At 36.6% G+C, this 25,742-nt stretch overlaps 2 protein-coding genes across 3 annotated transcripts in view; one reads left to right on the plus strand and one right to left on the minus strand.

Annotated features, from left to right (window-relative positions):
• The window catches only part of LOC109722359 (mitochondrial adenine nucleotide transporter ADNT1-like), a 29,275-nt gene extending 8,062 nt beyond the window's left edge, over window positions 1–21,213 (plus strand). Inside the window, exons 2-8 of the mRNA XM_020250396.1 lie at window positions 17,505–17,553; window positions 17,825–17,988; window positions 18,386–18,423; window positions 19,332–19,444; window positions 19,589–19,702; window positions 19,965–20,312; window positions 20,711–21,213. Of these exons, the coding sequence (XP_020105985.1) occupies window positions 17,505–17,553; window positions 17,825–17,988; window positions 18,386–18,423; window positions 19,332–19,444; window positions 19,589–19,702; window positions 19,965–20,312; window positions 20,711–20,794 (910 nt within the window). The 3' untranslated portion in view covers window positions 20,795–21,213. The remainder of the gene's footprint in view (window positions 1–17,504; window positions 17,554–17,824; window positions 17,989–18,385; window positions 18,424–19,331; window positions 19,445–19,588; window positions 19,703–19,964; window positions 20,313–20,710) is intronic.
• On the minus strand, window positions 21,704–25,335 carry LOC109722345 (mitogen-activated protein kinase kinase kinase MLK4-like). 2 transcript variants are annotated; one of them, XM_020250377.1, is made up of 3 exons: window positions 25,120–25,335; window positions 22,756–24,725; window positions 21,704–22,215 (listed from the first exon to the last, which is right to left on the minus strand). In XM_020250377.1, exons 2-3 carry the CDS (start codon window positions 24,638–24,640, stop codon window positions 22,064–22,066), a joined length of 2,037 nt encoding a protein of 678 aa, XP_020105966.1. In that variant the 5' UTR covers window positions 24,641–24,725; window positions 25,120–25,335; the 3' UTR covers window positions 21,704–22,063. The 2 variants fall into 2 exon arrangements, with proteins under 2 accessions (XP_020105966.1, XP_020105965.1); XM_020250376.1 differs by having other exon boundaries at window positions 25,117–25,335.

Below are 25,742 nucleotides of genomic sequence, written 5' to 3' on the forward strand. Positions count from 1 at the left end.
TAGTTCATCGTTTAAATTTCACTTTATTCCCTCTAGTATTTAAACGGCTCTTTTTTTTTTGTAATACACATGCGAACATAGAGCCACATGTAGAATGTGAGATGAACAAGATTTTGAGTATTTAAGAAAACTCAAAAATATTATTTAATATGTTTATCAACTATTCTGGTTGTTCTATTATCATCAGAAACGTACTTATCTCACATTTTAAATGTAAAACATCTATCTATACGTCGTTCATAATGAGGAGAAAATTTATACCAACGGCGCACTCCTGCTATCTCTCCCAATTTTTCCCCTAAAAAAATTTTTTTATTAGAAAATTTTAAAATAATAAACTTTTTATTAAAACGGTTTTAATATAAAATTTTTGATTAGAGAATTTCTGCCACTTACTAAGTGGCAAAAATATTTCTAGGATTAAAAAGTTTTTTCAGTGGCGGAAGGTGAATAAATAATAAAGAAAGATATTAGGATTGTTGGTGTATTTATAAAGTTGTTTAGTGTACATTAGAATTGCTGGACTTTTAAAATTATTAGATAGGTATGTTAGGATTGTTAGTTTTTCTAAGATTATTAGATAGATATGTTAGCATTATTAGTTTGTAGTGTATATTAGAATTGTTAAACTTTTAGGTTTATTACATAGGTATATTAGGATTGTTAGTTTTTTTTTAATTATTAGATAGGTATGTTAAGATTATTAGTTTGTTTTTAAGATTGTAAGGTGTGTGTTAGGATTGTTGGTGTGAAAAAAATAAAGGGCATATTAGATGCATGTTAATATTGTTAAAGTAAAAAAAGAGAAAGGGTTTTTTAATACTTCTTAAATTTTCTGGAATCTCTGAAAGTCTTACGCCACTTACTAAGTAGCGCAAAACTCTCAATTAAATGGTTTATGTTTAAACTATCCTAATAAAATATTTAATATTTTAAAATCTACTAATAAAACATTTTTTTAGGATTTTTTCCTGGCCCCCTCTTCGTACAACACTGGAGTTTTCTAAGTTCCCCGGGCACTCTTCTTTCTCCAACCCCCACAAGCTGTTCTTATTATGACATGTCGATTAAAGCTCCCTCTGTAGACTTGGTGGTAGAGTGATTGGGATTTAGTAGAGTTTAGTTCTAGTACAGAATTTAAAGATTTATGTTTAGTAATCAAGACTACGTTGCAAATTCAATAAATCCAGACTTTTGTGTATAAAAAGGTTTAAAATAAGGATTTTCATTTCACTGTCATTATTCTTAACTGTGATAATTTTTGATGAATATATTATTTATAATAATAGTTCTTGTACTATGTTATTTGACTATATATATATATATATATATATATATATATATATATATATATATACAGAAAATTTTGAGTGGCATAACCTCAAAAACCTCTTTCCTTGCGAAAATTCAACAGTAATGAAACATTCTTTGTCTATGGTAGTTAGTGGGACTTTCTAAGAGCTAGGGATACCGACCATCATTACCACTTTATTAATTCAAGTTAATAAAAGCCAGCTAATAAGTAGCGAAGTAGATTAAAACCCTAAATCTAGAATTATACAATCCTTTAGCTATACCAGGATTGTAATTAATAACATCAGATTTGTCGCAGTTCGAACCAGGTCAGGTTCAATTAATCTAATACAAACCTAACCATAGTTTAGTACGTTACACTCTTGGTGATCGATCACACGTAACAAAATGTTGTTGCTTTCTTAACAGAAATTAAACTACTTCCGGAAAAAATAGTGGTGTTGATGTAATATAAAGATGGTTCAGTATGTTGTAGGAGATTAGATTACTTTTTAATTTAGTAATCATGGGAGCTTAATGTGCTTTTTTAACTCAACCAAGCTATAGCTAAGATTTAGTATACGATTTTTATTTCTTCATGTGTTATGCGTTGCGAAACGAAACGATAAAAAATTGTACTCTAATAGCATGTTAATATGTTAATATGATTAACGTTTTTAAAACAATCTTCTGAATTACAGAGGAAACACACTGGGTAAGTTGGTTTATTCCAGATTTTACTGCTGAGGCTCAGTAAGGTACGTTTGGAAAGGAAATAAACTTTTTCTTTCTTTCTTTCTTTTTTTTTTTTTTTTCTTCAGAAACCAACGAAACGTGTGGAGTAGAAGGTAAGTGAAGATAATGATATGCGCCTAAAAATTCCACCCCCGGTACAAATGACGCAACTTCGAAGAGTAAAGGAGATGTAATTAAGGGTGGTTTTACCAAGGAACGCTCCGAAGATACACCCTGTATGTGTGCCTAGAGTATATATATATATATATATATATATATATATATATATCTCTCTCTCTCTCTCTCTCTCTCTCTCTCTCTCTCTCTCTCTCTCTCTCTCACACAGACCGATAATATGAAAATACTCATGCTAGCCGAAGCATGAGTATTCAACAAAAGCTACTATTTTGAAAGCTTAGCTGCTAAGTAGGACAATTTGTAAAAGATCTTGTAAATTTTGAAGATCTTTAGTTTAAGGTATTAAAAAACTGTAGTAAATGGAATGCTAGCTTTCGAGTATTTTAACTGTTAAAAATTGCCGGCCATATTTTATGAACGATAAAATTGCCACGTTTTCTTAGCCATATCTAACTTAAAAACTATCTTTTAAGATAAGTGATAGATCTATTTCAAGTTATTGAGGCTAGTAGATAAAAATCCTGCAGCAAGCTAAAACTGACAAGTAAAATATGAGCGAACTATCTAAAATAATACTAAAACTTTTTAATGCTTTAAATAAAATATTTTTAAAATTTATAAGATCTAGTATAAATTGCCTTACCTAGTAGTTAAGCCTTCGAGGTAGTAGCTTTTGTTGAATACTCATGCTTCCCGGATTATGAATATTTTCATATCATCGGGATGAGACGTATATATGTACGTGCACTCTATAACTTATAACATGTATTCGTAATTAATATACTTTTATGACTTATGGTGTTCGTAATATATGTACTCGTTATGTAACATATGTGGATATTATACGTACCGATATTTAGAATCGGGAATTCGAGATTTGTCGAATATATAAAAAGCTAATTAAAATACTTGAAAAAAGAACTATCATTCATGAGTTTCTTCTTAAAATTTAATGCCTATTCTTCCACATTTGTACGTGGTATATTTTTTTTCATACCTTTATTATAAAAAAATTTGTATTATGAGTAATAAATTAATAAAGCGGTAGGTTGCCCGTGTAGTAACTTGGTTGATAAAACAGCACAAAAAACTCTTTTTGGAAAAACGGGCCAATGAGCCCTCTACCTGCTCAGGCACTACAGTTCCGGTTGAGTTTAAACCAATAAATTATTTATTTATTTATCTATTTATGTGTAGTTTATTAATCGTATAAAAACACAAGAATGACACGGAAACAAATTCAATATGTATACATTAATTAATACATCAACATTAAATTCCGTGGTTCAATAACTGGAAATAAATAATTCGAATGACGTTATTATCATCATTAAAAAAAAACTTTTTTATATTGCACGCTAGAGAAAGTAAGTTATTTTTTTATTTAATCCAATGTATTTACTCCGTTGACCCGAGTTTTTATTTATTATTTGCTGCTTGTTTTTTATTTTAATTTTTAATTTTTAATTTTGATTTTGATGTCAAATGCTTATCACCACTATTATCATTTATAAAATGGGAAAAAATAACTTCTTCTTTTGCTCAAATAAACGTTTGATTTTGACGCACGAAAGTTAACGTAAACTAAATTCTTTTAATATTTTTATAGTAAATTTATGCCTGTTTTTACATTGACGATGATCGATCTTCTATTTTTATAAGTTGATTATTTGAGTTTTAAGATATGTCATTAATTTATATCAAACAATACAATAAACTCCTATGTAAATAAGATAAAACGGAATCGAGGGGCGCCACTAGCTTGTTCTTATCTATTTTCCGAACACCCTAACTAGCACTGTCCCATCCTTACCGATATAACGATCCAATAAACTCCTATGTAAATGTGCTTAAACGTGAGGGGGATTCATATACGCGATGGAGAATTAAACCTGGAGAGTATACCCATCATCACCTCAGGTGCAGCTTCAACGTTAGGTAATGAAACGAAAACGAGAGCAACGAACAGTGAGATAACGTAATAACTTATATATCAAGTTTAAATTAGTCACGTCCAAGGATAGTTACTCGTACGTTTTTGTTTCTCCCGGAACCGCACATCTCTTCGTTTGCAGAATTAGATGTCAACTACCTGTGAACATTGATATATTATTAGTACTAATATATACTAAAAAAAAAAAACTCTCTCTATTCATGAATCCATTGTGCGATAAGCCAAGCAAATAAAGTAAATCTTTATTTGAATCGACCTTTATACTTAGTTAATCCTAAGCTTGAACCCTGGAGCCTATGGTTGGTCGTTCAGGAAATGGTGAACGAGATCCTTGCCAGTCATAATATATACTAATAATTCTGTGACAAAATATACAGATTACTCAGGCTCACCCTTTGTTGATAGGAAGTGTTAGTCATGACAAAAGGGCATGTTTAAACAGGAACCATACATATAACCATACAATTATATATAACTCTTAAACTCTACCCGAAGTTTTTCGAATTGAACATGAAGTGAGGTATTGAGATTACTCAACTTATCGATCCTAGTTCATATCCTTTGCCTCACCTTCCCTTACTGTAAATTACCTAGTTTTAATCCACCACATGATATGTAAAAATAAATATCTCTTGAACTTTGCAGATGATGTGGTAAAAACAATTAAAATAAACTACACGTGCGTACCCTAATATTTAACTAAACCCTCCATTAATCACTTGCCGGGAGCAAATCATCTACTCTACTTGGTAGTTGATCTTTTTCCGGTTACAACGAATTAACTCTACGTATATATACGGATTGAAAAAATATGCGGTTATTATAGCGTACATACCGATTTAGTTTAGATTTTCTCCAGTTCATAGTTTAAGTTTGATCCGCAATTACATTTCGTATTAGTCTTGTTTAGCTACTTAATAATCTATAGCGAGTGCATGGTTACTACAAGTGGAGTGAACAATACTCTACTCCACTCGGTTTAATTGTGTTTGATATGTGAATAACTGATTTTCGAACTACCTGCAGTCATGGGCTACAAGGTACAAGCTTCTAATTTGATCATAGTTAGAACTAGCTACCTCAAATGACATTAGTCATCACGTCTTGTAAAATAACTATCTAAGCTATGTTAATTTAAATTAGTTTCAATTAAATTGTACTCTTTTGTTTAGTATAACTTTCGTTAAAACTAGTTGAATTTCAGCAGGCAAACATTAATACGTAAGGGAAAACGTAGGGGTACTCGTTACGTTTGCGGTTATGTTACTTTTTGTAAGACGTATATATATATATATATATGTGTGCGCGCGCGTGTCTATTTTAAAATCAACAAAACAAAGAGTTTGAATAAGTAAATTCTACTCGTGAACGACAAAAAGAAAAAGAAAAGAAAAAAACTGACAACAGAATTGGAAAAGGGTTTCTTGGACATTAAGCGGCGTGAAGTTTGATTGGATATGAGGTTTCTTAACTCCTAGTTTAAGTTAAGGCTTATATATAGAGGCGTACATATCAAGTTTAGAGGCAGTGAATTTTTGAGAAGAAAATTTGTTTATTCTTGGTAACATAATTCGTTATTAACAATCGTGAATGATATATATATATTAACCAGTGCAAATATTTAATAAACATTTCAAAAAGAATTTTAATTTATAATCTAAAAAAAAAAAAATCTTTTTCTATCGTGCGATGGGCGAAGTAAGTAACCTATCTACTTAATCCGATGTTTTCACCCCGTTGGTCCCGGGGATTTTAATTTATAATCTACGCTTTCTTTTACATAGCACGCTACCGCCGATTTAACGTACCTTATTAATTGCTGCGTGTGGATTGAGGAGGTATAAACTGCACCTGGAAATATACTAACTAACTAACTAACACATACATACATAATATTTACGTTACCAGGCTTGATTACGGTACATATCAGAATAATCTATTTTTTTTAGGGTTAGATCGGAGGAAAATTTTAAAAAAAAATTGGATAGGAAGAAAACTATTAATCTTTTATTTTCTATTAAAATTATCATAAATATACGATTAATCCTCTCTCTTTAAAAAAAGAGAGAGAGGAGAGTGGGATGATTATAAATTTTTATTAATTAAAAACAATATTATTATAAATAATTTTTAATTATAAATTATTATTATTTATAATAATAATGACTTATAAAAAAAGTCTTTCTATCGTACTACGATAGGAAAAATAAATAAAAAAATCTTTTATTTGAATCGACCTTATTATTATTAAGTTTGAGTCTTGAAGTTCATGGTTGGTGGTTCATGAAATGGTGAACATGATTTATGATCATTATTATTATTATTATTATTATTATTATTATTTTTTTAATAGTAAGTCATTATTATTACAGTAATAATAATTTATAATAAAAATTTAATAACAATAATAATATCCTTAATTAACTCTCCTTTCTCTCTCTTTTTAAAAGAGAGAGGATTAATTGTATATTTACGAGAATTCAGTAAAAATAAAAGATTAGGTAGTTTTTTTTCTGATCTAATCTTTAAAAAAATTCTTCTTCCGATCTAACCCTTAAAAAAAAAGAGTTATTCCGATCTACACCGTAATCAAGGTTACCGGGTGATTTTTTATATGTTGTCGAGGTGTCTTAGGGCGCAAGTAACCTGGCAGCTTTCCAACGCACACTCTCTCGTTAACATAATTAGTTAATTAAACGGAGTTTAAATATTAATTCTACTTGTTACAATCTTTATTTAGGGATGTATTCCTCATATAAAATATAGGGTAAATAAGTTCTCGAGAATAAAAAATTAAACAAATACTAGTCAAAAAATAAAAATGGTGTTGAGTTAAATTAAAAACATCGCATTTTTTTTAAACCTGTATCATGCACATTGGTAAAGTAGGAACCTGTCCACTAGGTAACTTTTATTCTGATCACGTTTGGTACTCTTCACCTATTAACCTATTATATATACAAAGATAAGACTAGATTGGTCGGTAACAATTTCATGTAATTAACAGAAATTCTAAGTCAGGGGTCTAGTCCATGATTAATTGATGATTTATGATTAATTAATATAAGGGGCCTCCCCGTTGTAATTAATTAAGTTGAACGTAGTTCGCCTAGTACTACGTGTTTATAATGGGCTCGGTTTGTGCTTCAATTACTCTCTTTACGTCTCCATATATACTAATTTATACACTTTAATGAATTAAACAACAATATCTTTGAATTTGAGTATTATTTCTTTAACACTACGAAAATTAATAAATATAAATTGTGACCGTTTGAATTGGTCAATTCTCATCTAGAAACGTGGTTGGCATGGTATATACTCAATACATAGAAGATAAATAATTACTATTGTTTACTATAACTAGGTTCATCCATGATAAACTAGTTATTCATCACCAGTGTAAACTTGCTATCTTATATTTTTATAATTTGTGGTTTTTATTTGCTAATAAAGTATAATAAAGTATATCATAATCTCATCGAACATAGATATTATATAATATGTTAATCACCAGCGCGCATAAGTTATCTGTTTATGTATTGTATATATGACATATTTGATACTTGATGTTTATTTTGAGGTTTTTGCAAAGAGGTTGTATAAGATTAATTTGGAACGCTGTTGCGTTTCCGAACACGTAAATTTATATTAATCTATTGTACAGGACCTAGGTTAAGAATTTAATCTGTTTTTAATCCATAGAATCTTTTATGATGTCCATTAATTGGTCGAACTCTTGGGGCCAAATCAATCAAAGACAAACAACTCCCTTGCCTACCCTATCCGGGTAGTGCCCAATCAATGTTACAACACAGGCATCTAAATTATATATATGTGGATGGAACAGTAAAATGTGCCTAGTTTTATCAATGTACTTGTTTAAATTCAAGTTAACGAATGAAAAGTTGATTCAATTCATCAACTCACATCAATTAAACCTAGGATAGGTTCTCTTTATCTCCTTTAAACACTAGTTATTCTTTTATTTTACTTCACTAGATCGCTTATTCTTTTCCTGTTCATTAACCCACAGCTAGGAAGATCGTTAACTAATTCAAGCCTAAAACTTAATTACCAAAAACTTTAGCATATTATATTTGATTTAATTAAACAAATTTTAATTCGAATTTGACGGTTTGTTACTATAATTAATTAAAAAGTTGCGTAGTAATTATTTACTCAACTTTTTATAGAGTTATTAAAGAGGTTAATCTACTATCGTGCATGTAAACATGGAGTAATAAAAATCCCTTGTATTCAACGAGTTATTTATCCGTTTTTCAAAATTCTCGATTAATGTGGTAATCAGAGGTTGGAAACGTGGCAAAACTTAAACCAGGGTTGGGGAAAAAATTGTTATTTCAAGAATTAGAAAATTAAAATAATGTTAATTTAAAATCCCAGGGTTCATTCTTTTACACGCTTTGAATCCCTGGTTACTACATTAATTAGATTCAAAAAAAAAAAACTCTCTATCTATCGTGCGATAGACGAAGTAAATAAAGTAAATCTTTATTTGAATCGATCTTTATACTTAGTTGATCCTAAGCTTGACACAAAACAACCGAGCAGGAGTTTTTCTCCGGAGAATGACATCTATTGAATAATTTTTCTCCTACCTATCCGTTGTGCTTAACACACGACACACCTAGACTCCACCTTTGTCATCTAGCGAAAAAAAGAGTAACACATAAGAAATTTAAAAAACACCACCACAGTAACCTCCTATAGGTTCGTCCTCTAAACCCGCTTCTACACGTATACCAAACCCTGTCTACCTCGCCTTCCTTCCCTCGTGCCAGGTACTCGCTACCAAATAGATCTGATTATCGGACGACCACCCAGTAGACCTTCTGGTTTTTACTACACTAGAAATCCTCCTTAGTCTAACTAGGTTAGGCATCAACGATATTCCAATTCGTCGACTGCAGGGACACCTTTTTTGTAGCAGGACACCACTCTGTAACTAAAAAAAATAAAAAAAATAAAAAAAAAAGCAGAGGTGGGACGAAAAATAGAGAGGCCTCCAGACCAATTGAGCGGGTACATCAGTTCAAGTAGAGAACTTATTTACTTCGCCTATTATACGATGTAAAAAGAGTTTTTTTTTTTTAATCTTAAGTTTGAACCCAGAGCTTATAGTTGGTGATTTAGGAATTGATGAACGAGACCCCTACTAGCCATTAATTAGATTCAAAATTATTGTTCCGTGCGGTATGTCCATGTAAACACGGAGTTTAAAAATATTCCGTAGTACTCAATCGTACGAGTTGTTCATCCGTTTTTCACAATTATTTGTTATTTTATTACAGCCGCTCTATTATGGTTGGCGAGCGGTAGGTACGTCTAGGATCAGTAGTGTGCCGAACTGGGCGTGATTTCTCTGAGCGAGCTAACTCTAAACTCTGACTGGGGGGTCATAATTAACGAGACAGTGAACTCTCCCCTTTAAACTTTAAACGCACCACGGATATAATTAATTTATGGGGTAAACGTATTAATTGATGAAATAGTTCCATTCATTAATTCCCAGTTTAAATGCTGGAAAAGGTTCCCTCGAACTGGATTACTTGCGATCGATAAAGAGGGTAGTTAGAGTTGTTTTCTCTTGCCCATTCTCTCTAAGTAGCTCTAAGCACGATTAATGCTGAATATTAATTAGCCGAGCATGCTGTATAACACTAAACATAAGGGGTTGGCCACAGCTACATCGGGAGTCAACATGGCACTGTATAACACGAAATTTAAAGATAAACTTAGCATAGATGATTGACTCGACGAACCATTTTTTTTTAGATCTTATATGATTAATATAGCGATTGCAACATCGTAGAAATTAATTATTCTAACAGAGAAAACTTAAGTAGCCAGGTAGTATTAACTATTTTTTTATAAAAATAATATATAAAAAATTATATTATATATTAATTAAATAATGACTACTACAACACATTTACGCTAACATTACGTGGAGCCTTAATAAACAGTGGATTGGGAGCTCAAATTTGTGATTGATGTCTTATACGTTGGAAACATTAATTAAGTGTGATTGATTGTTTGATTTATCGTGTGCGCATATGGAGACTGTTCTTGATTTGTTATGATTTTGCTTAGTTTATAATTATAAATAAAGGGTGTTTTAATTTTTTTTTTTCTTGGTAATCTCACCCAGCGTGGAGTTCGGCCTCAACAACCCTACACCTCGAGTGGTAGCGGTTGCGATAACGAGTTTTAAACCTGGGCCAAACCAAATTTGTGCGGAGGCGTAAGGAACGCACAATTGGAATCGTTGAACTGGGAAAGAAATAAGGTGATCATACACTCACGTTATAAACTTTTTTTTAATTTATCTTCCTTTTTTTTTTGGGATCGATATTTCATGGGTGTTGTTCAGGTAATACCGTATGTTTTTAGGGTTGTGAGGGAAGAGAGGGGGAAGTCACATTCGATTTTTTGTTTTATCCCCTTTTCCCGCCTCCCCCAGTTGTCTCCGTAAGATAGCTTGTGAGCTATCCGCGCGCCGGACATCTCTCGTACTCGCGGTAGCGCCACTCGGCCCACCGCGTCAGCCACCACCGGGGCCGCCTCCGCTGAGGCTGCCCCGGCGAGGCCGAGAGCACCGACCTGGCCATGGGCTGGGTCGCCCGCGACTAGCTCAGCGACGTGCACAAGTTTCTCCCGCCGGGGCTGGGCCAGGCCCACTAGGCCCAGCGGGAGCGGTTCCGTGACCAGATGATGATGGGCGAGCGGCCGGCCGAGCGGCTCGGCCTCCTCCCCCTCGAGGCCCACCTGACGTGCCCCCTCCCCCAGACCAAGTAGCTCCGGAGGCGCTCGACGTCGAACCTCCTGCAGCTGATGAACCTCGTGGGCGACTACTAGGGGTTCCTGCTCGACGACGGGGTAGGGGTTGGGTTTGACCTGGGGCGGCGCCTCCTTTGGGACTAGGAGGAGCAGGTCCATGCGTTTAGAGGCTCGTGGTGGTGGTGGTGGTGGTGGTGGGATCGATGATCGATCGATGGATGGATCGACGTATATACGGATCGATCTAGAGAGAATATTAGAGAGAGAGAGAGACAGAGACAGAGAGAAGGGCGTCTCTACATGACATGTGCGCGATTAATTAACCAAACCAGCTAAGCTAACACTTTACACATAAATAAATAATGATTACTATATATATATATACATATATACATAACACCTAACCTAATTAATGAATTAATTAATTATTTAATTAATCCACTGCTCCAAATGGACGCCCCCCTGCCACTAGCCCAAGGCCAAGTCGGTGCGCCACCGCCTACCCGGCCCCCGCCGCGTCAAGTACCCCCGCCACCCCCTCTACCGCGCGCCCCGCCGCGCCGGCAGCCACCTCCGCCGCACCACGGCGCTCCGCTAGGGCCTCGGCGCGCCCGACCGGGGCCCGGGCGACGGCTCGGGCAGCCCCCAGGCCGACCTCATGGACCGCTACCTGTAGAGCCGCCTCATGTAGCGGGTGAAGTTCTGGGTCAAGGACCTCGTCTGCCCGGTCGCGACGAGCCGGAAGCTCCACGACTAGCGGTTCCGGACCGTCTCGGCGTGGGCGCGCCACCCGGACGGGCGGCTCCGGCTGTAGGTGGAGACGAAGCGGTACTTGCGCGCCGGCGACGACCCCGTCCGCGACGGGGGGCGGCCCCCGAAGATGCCGTTGACGATGATGTAGTACGCGCAGAGCAGGTGGTCGCCGTCCCACCGCCCGCGGAGGTAGCAGCTGTAGCACGCCGAGTAGTTCCTGCCGTTCTTCGCCGAGGGCGAGCTCAAGCGGGCGACCCGGCGGCCAGCCCCGCCGCTGGGGATGGTCTAGTGGAGGCTGGTGGCGTTGGACGAGCAGAGGCTGACCTGCGCGGACCCGAAGCGGCTCCAGCTGATGCCGACCCCGGGCGGGCAGGTGCAGCAGGGGAACTGGTTGGAGCTGATGTAGCGGTGCACGTATGAGCAGTTCGGGAGGCGGGTATTCGGGCCGCGTGCGGAGTAGTGGGTCACGCAACGCGGGGTGTTGGAGTGGCGGAAGGTGCTACGGTACAACTTGAACCTAATTAATAAAAATTTATTAATTAATTAATTTTTTACAAGTTTTATAAAATCAAAAAGAAAAAGAAAAAAAGGGTGGGGCTAAAAAAACTTATAAAAAACTTCAGCCAGCCAGCTAGCTAGGGTCTTCCCTTAATTTGAGTATATTGCCTTATTTTGATTCTTCTCTAGCTCCTCCCTGCACGTAGCCAAACTACCCCAAAAAAACCAACACCCTATAACCATAACTTGATAACTAAGGGAACATATGAAGAAGAAAAAAGAAAAAAGAAAAACACAAACTATAACTATAATAAAATAACCATAATAATAACCTAGCTACCCGGTCGAGAACCACCCTACATTATAATATAATAATATTAATACTTAATTATTAACAAAAGGTCGACATTAGAGAGAGAGAGAGAGAGAGAGAGAGAGAGAGAAAAGAAACCGAAGCGACGACGCGTGTACTTAATATTATATGCAATCATTATAAACAACATCCGTAAATAATTGGTACACTAACAAAGAAAATCATCTGCTAACTACTAATCAATTGTCGAATATTAACCAAACAATTAAAAACCAGTTTATTTACCAACAACCGTAATGTTGATAGAAGCCGTAATTTTTGTTTCCTTTTTCCCGCTGGTTTATTTGAATCACTTTTACTATACCCTTGACTTGCCACTGCTGTGCTTTCCGCGCCTAGTCCACTTGCGCTTTATTGTGATACCGCCACCACCAACCTCTGTTGAGGATAATAGTAAAACTAATAAGTTAAAATGAGCGAGAGGATAAAACGACTTTTTTTATACTTGTTCCTTTTATTCTACGCTCATGAGTGCTAAGAGGACGATTATTAATTACAACGGAGTAAGTACGTACAAAGCGGTAATGTTCTAATGTATTAATTCCTCAGTCTACTAACTCAAAGTTGAAGATGCTTAAGGCTGGAGAGACTTGTCGGGTAATGTAAACTCGTTTACAAGCTTAAACTTAAGTTAATTCCGAAATACCAACCATGAGCTCTAGCGTTCAAGCTTAGGAAAGATTAATAATTAAGTATAAAAGTAGATTAAAATAAAAAAATTTTTTATTCGTTTCACTTATCATATGATAGAAAAAGATTTTTTAATATCTAACTGTTAATTAACCATTACTCTACGGTTGATGAGGTGGTATACAATAATAATAGACGTACTAAATTTCATTCGGATGAAAAGTTGGAGAATACAGTTTTACTTCTTTTAACATCAATTGAAAGGCTCAGCTCTAAAAATAAAAAATAGAAAAATCTTAAAAGATCACCCTAGGAGGCCAAGGTATCTAATGTACTGAAAGTGAATTTTTTATTAAAACACGCTTTAATTAACGTAACTAGTATATCTTAGTATTTTTATAACATAATCATAAGCACACGTAAGTATTTACTATCGGGACGAAGTTAAAATATTTTTCTTGCTTCTGGTTTTTTTGCTTTCTTTCTCTCTCTAAAGGAATTAATGCACCTAAGATGCACCTCAACTTAAGAGTTTAATTTTCATATGAAGTTTTTAATTTCCTTTGTTTACTTATATAGAAACAAATTAACCTTTTTTTTTACCGTTTATAAACATTTCATATAAGTACGGCGCTAAATATATATCATATATCCGTTATTAAAGGGGAGTAGATTTACCAACGATTGAGGTGGCACGTAATAATAATAAAAAAAAGAGGCCGAACGTAAAACTGAAGGATTAATTTTTTTCCTCTAAATTTTTTTTTTTATTTTGAAAGAAGAATCTCTATCTATCGTACGATAGGCAAAGCAAATAAAGTAAATTTTTATTTGAATCGACCTTTACACTTAGTTGAGCCTAAGCTTGAACCCAGAGCCCATGGTTGGTGTTTTAGGAAACGGTGAACGAGATCCCTGCCAGTCAAAGAGGAGAGGAAAAAACCTGGATCATAATAAAACCTCATTAATTAAGAGTATCGTTTAATCTACATCAGTTTTAATATTCTTGTTTTGTAATATGGTTTACTTAACTTTTTTACGTCCTTTAATTATACTACGTTTACACCTTGTTATAGCTCTAGTCTGAATACTCATAATTTTGATTTTCTGAGCTAAGTTTACCTTTGTTTTAACAAGTTTTGACTAATTAATCCGTTTGTTCCTCTAGTTTATTAATTGTAATTCTAGAGTCGTAATTAACAATCAAGTACGTTACGTGCTGTGTCACTCTTTTACTATCTGTGTGATGTCACTTGCTCTAGTTGCGTACTTGATTGCAATTTATAGATTACAACTGGCACATCCTCTTGAGAGAAATTAATCCTCAACTGTAACTGAACAAGATATCCATACATCATAAGTGTTACCTCTTCCCCTATTAATTGCTCTGGTTAAGAGTTCTCACGCTTGGTGATTAGAAACTGATTAATATTAGAAGGTGCAGTCGACACTAATCCTAAAATCACCGGAAACTAACACAGTTATGCATAAAATGAAGTTCGGACCACCCACTGAAAAACTGGTACGCCTCTTCTTCGGAGTCCTTTAGTGGTCCCTTTCCCTCAAAGTTTTTAGGAATTTATTGTATAAACCGTACTAAAAATAAAAAAAAAAGAGACATACTAACTTCCTTTTTTTAAACTTAAAAAAGAGAAAGTTTTTTAAATAGTAATTATTAAACCATTTTATTCTTTAAAATAGATATTTTACTAAACAGAATACAGTTTTTTAATTGATCTTTCACCTTATATAATAAGGCAAGATGTGCAAACTAGTATTAAAAATAGATGATTCATAATGTTTACGAACTCATATAGTTTTCATATAGGCCTTATTTTATAAATATATAAGTTCCTCCTTAAATACTAATGTAAACTAAGTCTTTATTTAATAAGAATAAATAAGGACTATATTTTAACTATATAATTTAAAATACGAATCTACTCTTAAACTTAAAAATAAAAATACTTGTTCCTTTTATCGCAAAGTTAATAAGCTGATCTTGTCGCCCCCTCATTCTCGAATAATCGGTGCAATATGGATTTGGTTTATGATGGGCTCATATAATCACATTATAAAAGTAGGATTGGTGAGTTTCTAATCTTAAATGTGGACACAAAATAATTGAAAGAATAAAATGGTTTTCGGGGTTGTTCAAAAATTTTAAGAATTTATAATCCCATATTTTAAATGTAAAATAATATCTCACATGTTCAGTGTAATTAATCTTACCCGGCTCATCCGGCTGTTTCGAATTGATTGGGTTGAATCTCATTTGTCCGGCTAAGCGGCGTTACAGCTGTGTCATACTATGCTCAACACTTTGAGTTTAGTAGGTTCCAATCCGAGCTCGAGCTTTACCCAGATTCGGGTTCTTTAAAGAGGATACTATCCTCTCTACATTACGAAGGTTTAATTCAATTTAGGGTAAAACAAAAACCCGAAGTTTATCTCCTCTGTTTAGGTGTTTAAAACCCCGAAAAGTAAACCTCCACAAACTTAACTACATTAATATTAAGCTAGGGTGTAGTTTATACATTCTTCGTTTTTTATAATTGGTAGCAAGAACTGATTCTACAGTACCTCTTGGTAGTCATTCGGTACTCGAGTTAAGGAATTTTTGATAAAGTGGAGTTTTATTAGACTAAAAAAAAAAAAAAAAAAATTACACGCTGCTATAAATTTTACATCGGACACCGGTCCCTATTTAAAAAGTCATATTATTTGAACTACATCTAGAGGGTTGTAATTAGGATGTTTCGGGTAGTAAACAAGTTTTCAAACGGCGGAAATAGACGACATAANGGGTTGTTGGGGGGTGGAAATTTGGGGTTTTTAATTGTGTTTGTTCAGAATGATAGTTTCTCTTTGCCGCGAGGTAAGATTCGGTTCGATTCTGCCCCCTTAAACCCTAACTACAATCATGATGGTAATTTACTAGAAAAAAACAACATGTTATGTAAAGAAATGTTGGTGTCGCTAAACAATATGTTTGAATATTTGGTTAATTTAGTTCTGTATTTCGTCTGACAATCGACTATCAAAAAAAAAAAAAAAATCAAGTAAGGCATATGGCTTTGTTATTCTAAGTTGATGCCATGTTCTTATTTTGCCAACTACCTTCATTTAAATTGCTGCTTTTTGTATAATTTGTGGGGTCTGTCACGGTGACATGTTAGGTGGAACTTGAATAAATGTATGTGTTTTAGTGATGGCAGCATTTGACTTGTAGTTGATTTGTTGAATAACATATAGCAAGTGGAGTCTTTTTTAAGTAAAATCTTTGCCTTATCAAATGGCTGCTACTATAGATCTCCTTATAAGGGGGTTTGAGATGATAGTTACATCTCATAATCTTAAGATTCTAATAATTACTTTAAGCCGGAATCTCCATCCTAATTTTGTTTTTTATGGGACTGATTGATGTAGTAGATTAACATTTCATTCCTGTTAGTACTTGGCGCACCTTTAGAATGAAAGGAAGTAAGGAAGAATGCCGAAGTGGTTGAGCATAAAATTTATTACTGAAAGATAGCTGATTATAGATGATTCACCATTCTTTCAATCTGTTGAGAAATTATTAATGATATAATAGTGTGGGTAGATGTCATCTTTAACTTTTTTTCATTGAGCAATATCGTAAGCGGTAAAAAGAAAGTTGGACCTAGCTTGATTCCTTCAGCTTTTAATCTTCTTTTGCTTTCTTTTTTCCCCCCTTTTTGGGCAAAAGCAAAATTAATCTTCATCCTTCACGAAGATATATCTCACTTAATTGCCACTTCTTATGACCTTAGGGTGTTCTATCCTAAGGGGTTCTTTGTAGATTTTGGTTTTGTAGGTTATCGCATGAAATTTTTCCTAGATTATGGTATTGGCAACTTTTATGCACAACCAGCAATGGATGAAGCCTTATGAAGTGGTTGAAGTCTTGTAATAACTGTTTGGCATATACGATTCATCAAATCATTATTAAATGCTGCACATATTTCCTTAACCGCATTTGTACGCCTCTTATAACAAAAAGAGATCTGTGTGCATACTACTTTGCATGGCAAAACTAAAATTACAGATGGCATTGCGAAGATTTAGTTATGCTTAAGGTTTATAGGTAAGTATATTGTTGGTCATGCTGATAATAAGTCTGCAAAATTGAAGCAAGCAAAGAGTTTCTGGTTTTGGGAAAAGGATGCAACTTTCTGCACCAAGGGGTCTGCTATAAATGAGCACTGCTCCAACATGCCTTTTACATTTGTGCATTATAATAAGTTTGTCTTTTCTCTGCATTTCAAACTCATTTTATCCCATGCTATGTGACTTTTCATGCAGATCGCGAACTGCCGTTGCTCCACTTGAACGCTTGAAAATCTTGCTTCAGGTGAAGTTTCCTTTATAATTCTTGTTTCTTGAGGTTATAATTGCTACACACTGTTGTAACTGGATTAATGTATCTGCACATTACGTTTTAATCTTGAACGGTTTTGTTTTTTATAATTCCCTAAGTTGGACTTTTTTTCTCATATATTTTATTCTGGCTTGTAGATAACATCTTCATTGTTGGAAATGTCTGTGTAAGTGTAGTTGAGTTTCAACTGATATCTTCATCAATTCCGCATGTCAACACTGCTGCGTCATGTTGCTTTATGCAGGTCCAAAATCCTCACAATATCAAGTATAATGGAACAATCCATGGTCTCAAATATATATGGAAAACGGAGGGCTTTCGTGGACTTTTCAAAGGAAATGGTACTAATTGTGCGAGAATAGTTCCAAACTCAGCAGTCAAGTTCTTTAGTTATGAGCAAGCTTCAAGGTGGGTTGTACACAGCACAATGCATTTTCCTTTATTTCTGATTTATGCATCTGAAGCATTCCCAGCCCATGATTAAAGTGAAACAGTACTCTAGGATATTTCTTCCTATGCTAACGTATTCATCAAGATATCAACAGATTGTCTATGCATCACAATAAACTACTGGCTTACATATCTTTGCTTTCTTGTTGTCTGTGTGAATGTATATTTTATAATAGATAGTAGTCAAATTGTACTTGTCTCAAAATGTTGAGTCCATCACTTGTTTTCAGATCCTGGAGTGTGCTCGTCTGAATATATCGAGTCCATCACTTATTTTCATATTCTGGAAGATTTGAAGTTATATGCAGTTGTACAGATGTATTTCCTTGTTACTAATATATGCCTTTTGTGACAGTGGAATTTTGTGGCTTTATCGGCGGCAATCTGGGGATGGTATGACCTTTCTCCAATATCTCTGTGCTTCAATATCAGGAAACATAGTGCTACATGTAACATAGTTATGCACAAGTCAATGTGTAAACATTTGTATGTGTATCTGTTTGCTTGATGTTACACACGCACTCTTGCATGAAGCTGTTGATCCTTTTAAAATGTATTTTCTGATCAATTAATGTTTAACTAGCTTTATAATTAGAAAAGTAGGTTGTGGTTGTTACAAAGAGAGAGAGAGATCAATTTCTTGATCAGAAATCAGGAGTGTATCTAAAGTATGTTGTTATTTATATTCCGTCTGATTCTTTTTGGTTATCTGTGTCAAAATTGATGCTATGCTACTTTAGCTCATGAAGCTTTATGGATTTGCTGTGGGAACGTTATTCTTTTGATGTTCCATATTACATTTTCATTGGCAAGATCTGTGGATCTTATTAATGCTTTTAAGAGGATGTTGGTTGCATATGTGGATAATTCAATATATACTGGTGTCACCTAAGCTGCCAATTTGACCTCTGTTCCGTGCAGTTGAATGGATTCTGATATAGAAAACACCCGAAAAACACATTCAAGTGTAAGTTCAAACGCTCGTACCTTCACATAGAGGGCATGAGTACCCATACCTTGCAAATCAATTGTGGTTTTTTGCTATAGTTGCTCCTTTTCTTTTATTCTGCTACTTTGACTTGGTTAGTGAGATTTTCTTTTGTATGCTATTTCCTTGTGCACTATCCTTCAACATTTGCCAGGGACCGCTATTTAGTTGTATAATACAAGTCAGTTCACTATTATAGACAGCATAAATAGACTTCTTGAGTTCACCACATCTATGCAGGCAGTTAATTTCGTTCCTGTTATCTGATTGAGATCTGACCTTTTTTCTTGTCTTTCTTTTGACATTCCTGCAGAAGATGCTCAACTGACTCCTGTATTGCGACTTGGAGCTGGAGCTTGTGCTGGAATCATTGCTATGTCTGCTACTTACCCCATGGACATGGTTCGAGGAAGGATTACAGTGCAGGTTCTGTTTAAGTTTTGCTTGATGGATTGCTTTCACCCAGTCTAGTACCTTTGCTAAGTTTAATGCACTGAAGCAAGCACATGGCTGTAATTTCTGTATTTTTTCACATCTGTGATAATATTTCCAATTAATACTCCTATGCAGACTGAGAAATCCCCCTATCAGTACCGAGGAATGTTTCATGCGTTAGGCACAGTCTACCGGGAAGAAGGCTTTCGTGCTCTGTACAAAGGCTGGCTTCCTTCTGTTATTGGAGTTGTAAGTTACCTTCCTCTGTATTAATTCATAAACATTTGTTAATTAAAAACTTACTTAGTGACACGTACTTAAATTCACATTTCTCTTTTCTTTACCAAACTGATACCAAGGTCTAAAAAAAAAAAAAATTGAACTTTGATGCCACATTGCTTTTGCTATTAAGAGAGAGTCTAACAATCCAACTTTTCACTGGGAAAATTGAAGCCTCGTTATTCTACCCCACTGATATCATGCATGTTCTGGAACTTACACCTCCTTACAGATTCCGTATGTCGGCCTCAACTTTGCTGTGTATGAATCTTTAAAAGACTGGTTAGTCAAGTCCAAGCCATTTGGCCTTGTTGGTGAAGACTCAGATCTGAGCGTGGTGACGAGGCTCGCATGTGGAGCTGCTGCTGGAACTGTGGGACAGACTGTTGCCTACCCTCTTGATGTCATCAGGAGAAGAATGCAGATGGTGGGCTGGAAGGATGCTGCTTCTATCGTCACCGCTGAAGGCAGGAGCAAAGAACCGCTTGAATACACTGGGATGGTGGACGCTTTCAGGAAAACAGTCCGTTACGAAGGTTTCGGTGCATTATACAAGGGCCTTGTTCCGAACTCAGTAAAGGTATTCTATCTTTACATTGTTCTGGCATTATTAGAGGCATCTTAATATGTATCATAATAATTAGGCTTTGGATGAGGGTAAATTGCACCAGGGGTCTTCTCCAATCACCATCATTATTTCAGTTTAGTTCTGAACCTTTCGGCTGTTATGATTGAGCTCCCTAATCTTTGCATTTTGTTGCAACTTGCAATTGCATCCTTTCAGTGGATGTTATAAAACAAAAGCAAAGGTTAGGAATCAAACTCTGACTAATTGAAAAGCTGGGGACCAAACTGAAACCTCGCGAAAAGGTCCGCGATCCCTGGACCTGGTGCAATTTACTGCCTTGAGTAATCAACGCAGTAATGCATACTATGTTCTAGTGCTAATTCACAACTTCTGATTTGTTGCTATTTCAGGTGGTGCCGTCCATTGCGATTGCCTTTGTGACGTATGAGGTTGTGAAGGATATCCTTGGAGTCGAAATGAGAATATCGGACTGAAGGGATGAAGCAGGCCAAATTCGAGAGCTGTGCTTGTCGGGACGTTGATCGCCATTTTTGCAGGTAGGAACAGCTTAAGGTCTCTCAGCCTATGTTGATACATTAAATTACTTTTCAATTTACGGCTGGAATATTTCCACCTCGAACCGTAGAAGAAATAAATCGGCTGTACCGCAGGGAGGCGAATTTCTGTAGTTATCTAAATTCACCAATTATTCGGTGTGTCATATTTAAGATCACACGGTGCATTGACTCACTCTGCAACTTCACTTTTCTGTTTAGTTGTGGAATTCTAGCATTCTTGCTATTGTATTTTAATGATTTGCCATCCCTCAAGTTGTTTCCATGTTCTAACAATTGATTGAATGGTAAGTACAAGATGTCGTGCTTTTGTTATATGCGACAATTTCGGTGAATAAGTTACGAAGAACATTTATTATTATTTATTTCTCCTCCCGCAAAACCTTGTGCATGATTTATGTAAAATCTACAGACCTAAGGCACAAGTATATGCGACGTATGTTATGTGTCATATACGCGGTGTATGTTATGTGATTTTTGTACGCAAAACATCTAATACCTGTTTTTGTGATGGTGAGTTACATGTATTTGTGGCGGTGCATCAGTATGGCTAATCGGTCTTTACATTATGTGTATCTGATACTGATTTTTGACAGGACATATCAGTTTTAAGGTATGATCGAGAATTTTTTTTTTTATTATTTTGGGTAATTGAGAGCGTCTACCGATCAATCGGATGAACTTATTCCGAAGCACTGGTGAACGTTCCCCCAAAGACATACGAGAGTTCTAACTTTTTCATGCATCCATTTTATTCGTAGAGACTGAAACTGTATGGCCTCTAGTTTTCTTACTAAACTCAAAAGGATGATCAGGTATATACTTTGGTGATCGAGAAAGAAACTATTTCAAATCAAAATAAAGAGTATTACAAATGCTGCAGTAGAACATACAACTATGATGGTGCTTCTTATCTTCAAGTTTTGTACACTATTTGCGGCGGCAATTACAGGGAGGGCTCAAAAAGTGTGAAAGAAACGTCAAGAAGATGTCTAATATCACATCCTTTATCTGCAAAAAAGAGAAATCAGAACCCTCCACAGTAATATTGCTCGGAAAGTCGCCTTAATCGGAAACCACCACAAAGACGCGAGGCTCTGCAGGAAAGAAATCTAGCATTAGGACTATGAAGGCACGTGCGCCGCTTGTTGAACGAGCACTCTGATCGAACTTCGAGTTTGTGAAGATTTATGTTAGCTCCGAGTCCGAGGCGTGGCCTGATGTTCTCCGCCTTCCTGGGCTCATCACCATTTGTTGTAGCTGACTGTCGAAGTTCATCCTTAGGCTGCGCCTCGATGTTAGCTGTGGAGGTTTCACTGTTCTCGCCTTTTGTTGCACGCCTGGGAAAACCGAGGAGTTAAACAATGATCAAAAAGTTGAAAAGTGTACAGATTGGACTTCCCCTGTTTCATCTTTGTCATTGCTAGAAAGCGATTGGTCTTAATCAGGAGTCCAGATTGAACACTAATGAACCGACAGTAACCAATGACATGCAGAGACATCTATAAGCAAAAAAGACGAAATCAATGGGAGTACTAGATACTCAACTAACATAATCTTTGCTTCAGAAGTATAATTAAAACATAACTATCTTACAGGAAGGAAGACAAAGATCAATCGGTCTCGCAATCTGACAACCTCCCTCACTGGCATGGCTAATTATGATTTTACATTAGCCGTTAAATCGCCCTATCTGTGTCGAATGGTAAAACATTTTCCCTAGTACTACTACCACGCAAGGTATCTGCAGGGCTAACCCTTGCTCAAAAGCCTTTGTGCATAGCTAATATCGGATTCCTCTAAGAGCAGAATATATTATAACCAAATTCAATCAAACTACCAACATAGCAAATGGAAGCAAAAGAGATCGATAGAATTACCTGTCTGCTTGTTGGTCTTTCCATCCACCTTCTTCGCCGATATTTTCTTGCTGTTGTCAGAACCAATATGAGGCAAAGACTTCACAGAGCCATTGGATATGGACACTACATCATCATGCAGGATTGCGCCAAACCCATTCTCATCTCCATAAACCGATGCCCCCTCACTCCCCGACTCCGAACTCCGGTCCTTAACATTCACACTAGTTTTCTCTCTTTCCAAAACCCTGAAAGCAAACATCTGAAAGGGGATCTCTGACACCCTAGGGGCCTCTTTCCTCTGCCAGCTTGCGAATCTCTTCGAAAGGCTCATCTCGAGATCAAAGTAGTCCACCGGCGGCGCCAGTGAATCCGCCTGGCCGTGATCAGGATTCATGATCAAGAACCTCTTGACGTATCGAAGAACCCTACAAATCGAAGAGAAGGTCGGGCGCTGGGCTGGATCGGCATGCCAGCATCTCTTCGTTAAGCTAGTCAGATACTTCGGAGTTTGGGACGGGAACAACGGCCGCTCGCCCACCCTTATGTTCTTGCTCATCTTATCCCCTTGGAGATGGTTGTCCTCGAAGGGGATTTTCCCCGTCAAGAGCTCAAAGCAAATCATCGAAAAGCTGTACACATCCCCTTTCTCTGTGCACTTCGACCCCTTTCCCTCGCCCACCTGCTCTTGCTCGAGGACTTCCGGGGCGTACCAAATGCACGGGTTCGCGTTCGCCCCTTGGTTTGTTGATACTTTGGTGGTGTTCTTCATCGGCGATAGCGCAAATCCAGCAACTTTCACATGTAAGTACCCGTCAGGAGAAGAACTCCTCGCCTTAACTAAAACGTTCGACGGGTTCAAATCTCCATGGTAAATCTTCCTCGAGTGCAAGTACTCCATTCCTCGAGCTATCTGAAGCATAATATCGACGGCCACGAGCAACGGAAAGGGGATCCTTCTCCTTGGGCAGCATATCTCCTTGATGTGATTGGAGAGATCCTTGCTCATCAGCTCCATAACAATGAAGCACTCTCTCTTCTCCTCGTCATAAAACGAATACATATAGTGAATAACATTCGGATGATTGATCGAGGATAAGAGGGCTATCTCATTAGTTAGCGGCTCGATATCTCCGATCATGTGTTTTACTGCGAAACTCTCCCCCATCCATTGGACCTCCTTGAATTGGCCTATTGAGCCGAATTTCCTCCTCACTTGGTAGTCACTCGTAAAGACCGAAGCAGGGTGGAGCTTCCCCTTCAGGCCGAGGAGGATCTCCGCGAGCCGGTTCTCCTGCTTTGTCCGCAACCCCGAGCTTCTCTTCTCCTCTATCATTTGAGAGAGAACCCATTTGTCCTCCTTCCACGCCGAGTCCAATCTCGCGCAAAATTCTTCAGAAACCATGTAAGTCTTTCCGTACTTGAGCTGGAAGATCTTCGGGTCCATCCATTCCTTCTCGTACTTCTTCGAGAAAAGGAGCCTCTTCTTTCCGATCTCTTCTTGGTCGCAACCCGTAATCTCGCCGACGCTCTCGACGGCCTCGAGAACCACCGGAACGCACCACAATAGGTTGTGGAGGTGGAATTCGACACAGTCGGCGCTCTGGTTGAGCGCCACGGCCTTGGCCCACCAGTCGCGGGGCTCGAGGCAGTGGCGGATATACTGCTCGCCCTCACGGAAGATCCGGTGTAATTCGCGGAGCGGGTGTTCTAAGGCCTTCCACTTTGCGAACTTTTCATCGAACAGCAGGTGGGCGCGAATTTCGCCGGCGATAATCTCGAAGGCGAGGATGAAGGCGTCGACTAGGAGGGCGCATTGCCGCCGGTTGATCCGGAGCTCTTCGCGGAACACCATTAATGCTCTGATGCTCCCCAGGGCTTCTCCGATTTGCCGGAATTGCTCCATCCCCAATCACTAGAGATGGGGATGTTTTTTTTTTTTTTCCCTTCTTCTTCTTGTATATGTGAATTGATTCCTTTTATGTGTGGTTCTGAGCAAAGAAACAGAAAATAAATGAAAAATCAAAAGCAAATCTACATAAAAAATAATAATAAAAAAAACTTTTTATTCAGAATCATGAAGCTATAAGAGCTTGAGCAACGCAAAATTACATATTTCTCTTACTAAAAAAAATTTTAAAAAATAAGGAGAAATGAAGCGAATTTGTTAAAAACTTATTAGAAAATTAAGATCAGGTGAAATTACAACCGAATTAGAACCAATTCCAGCGTCTAGTTGATCAATTAACGCCTCCAAGAAACAATTAATTTGACGTTGTTACAGCACGGAATCTAAAAATTAGGGTTTTGAACCATTTGCGTCAATTTAAGAGCGCAATGGAAATTGAACTAAAAAAAAAAAAAAAAAGAGTAAATTCTCACCACCTCGATGAACAAAAGCGAATTCCACCGGGAGGAAACCCTAAAAAAGAGATCGATTCTCGATCGGAGTCGACGATGGAGATCACGAAAAGGGTGATTTTGATCCTCAATTTTATCGCGAAATCGCGGAAACGGGACAAGGGAGAGGGAGGTGTTTCCGAGGGCGAATGGGAATTGAGGAAATTAGTGTTGAGCGATAAAGAAGAGAATTAGAAAAAAAAACCAAAAAAAAGAATACACGTTTTGATAAAGCGCGGTCTTTACACGTGGCGGTTTGTTTCCTCGTAGTGGGCCCCACCACGACCGGCGTTTGATTTGGGCTTACGTTATTGTAAACATTTATTATTTATTTATTGCTTCTTCATTATTTCGCTCTATTCTAGTACAAGTGTTATTAATTTTCTTTAATTATTAATTATTATTGAGATAATTTGGTGGTATTATTACGTATTCTAAAATTTTATAATTTATTTTCCCTTATTTGTAAGATTTTTAGAAAATATATATTACGTCTATTTTACAAACATTTTGTTTTTTTCTTTTTTTTAAAAAAAAAAGGGAAAAAAGAAAAGTCGTGCTTACCAACTGCTGATAACGGCTTTGAACCGGCGGTGGACCAAAACGCG

The sequence above is a fragment of the Ananas comosus genome, linkage group 16 (genome assembly GCF_001540865.1).
Source record: "Ananas comosus cultivar F153 linkage group 16, ASM154086v1, whole genome shotgun sequence".
Classification (NCBI taxonomy): Eukaryota; Viridiplantae; Streptophyta; class Magnoliopsida; order Poales; family Bromeliaceae; genus Ananas; species Ananas comosus.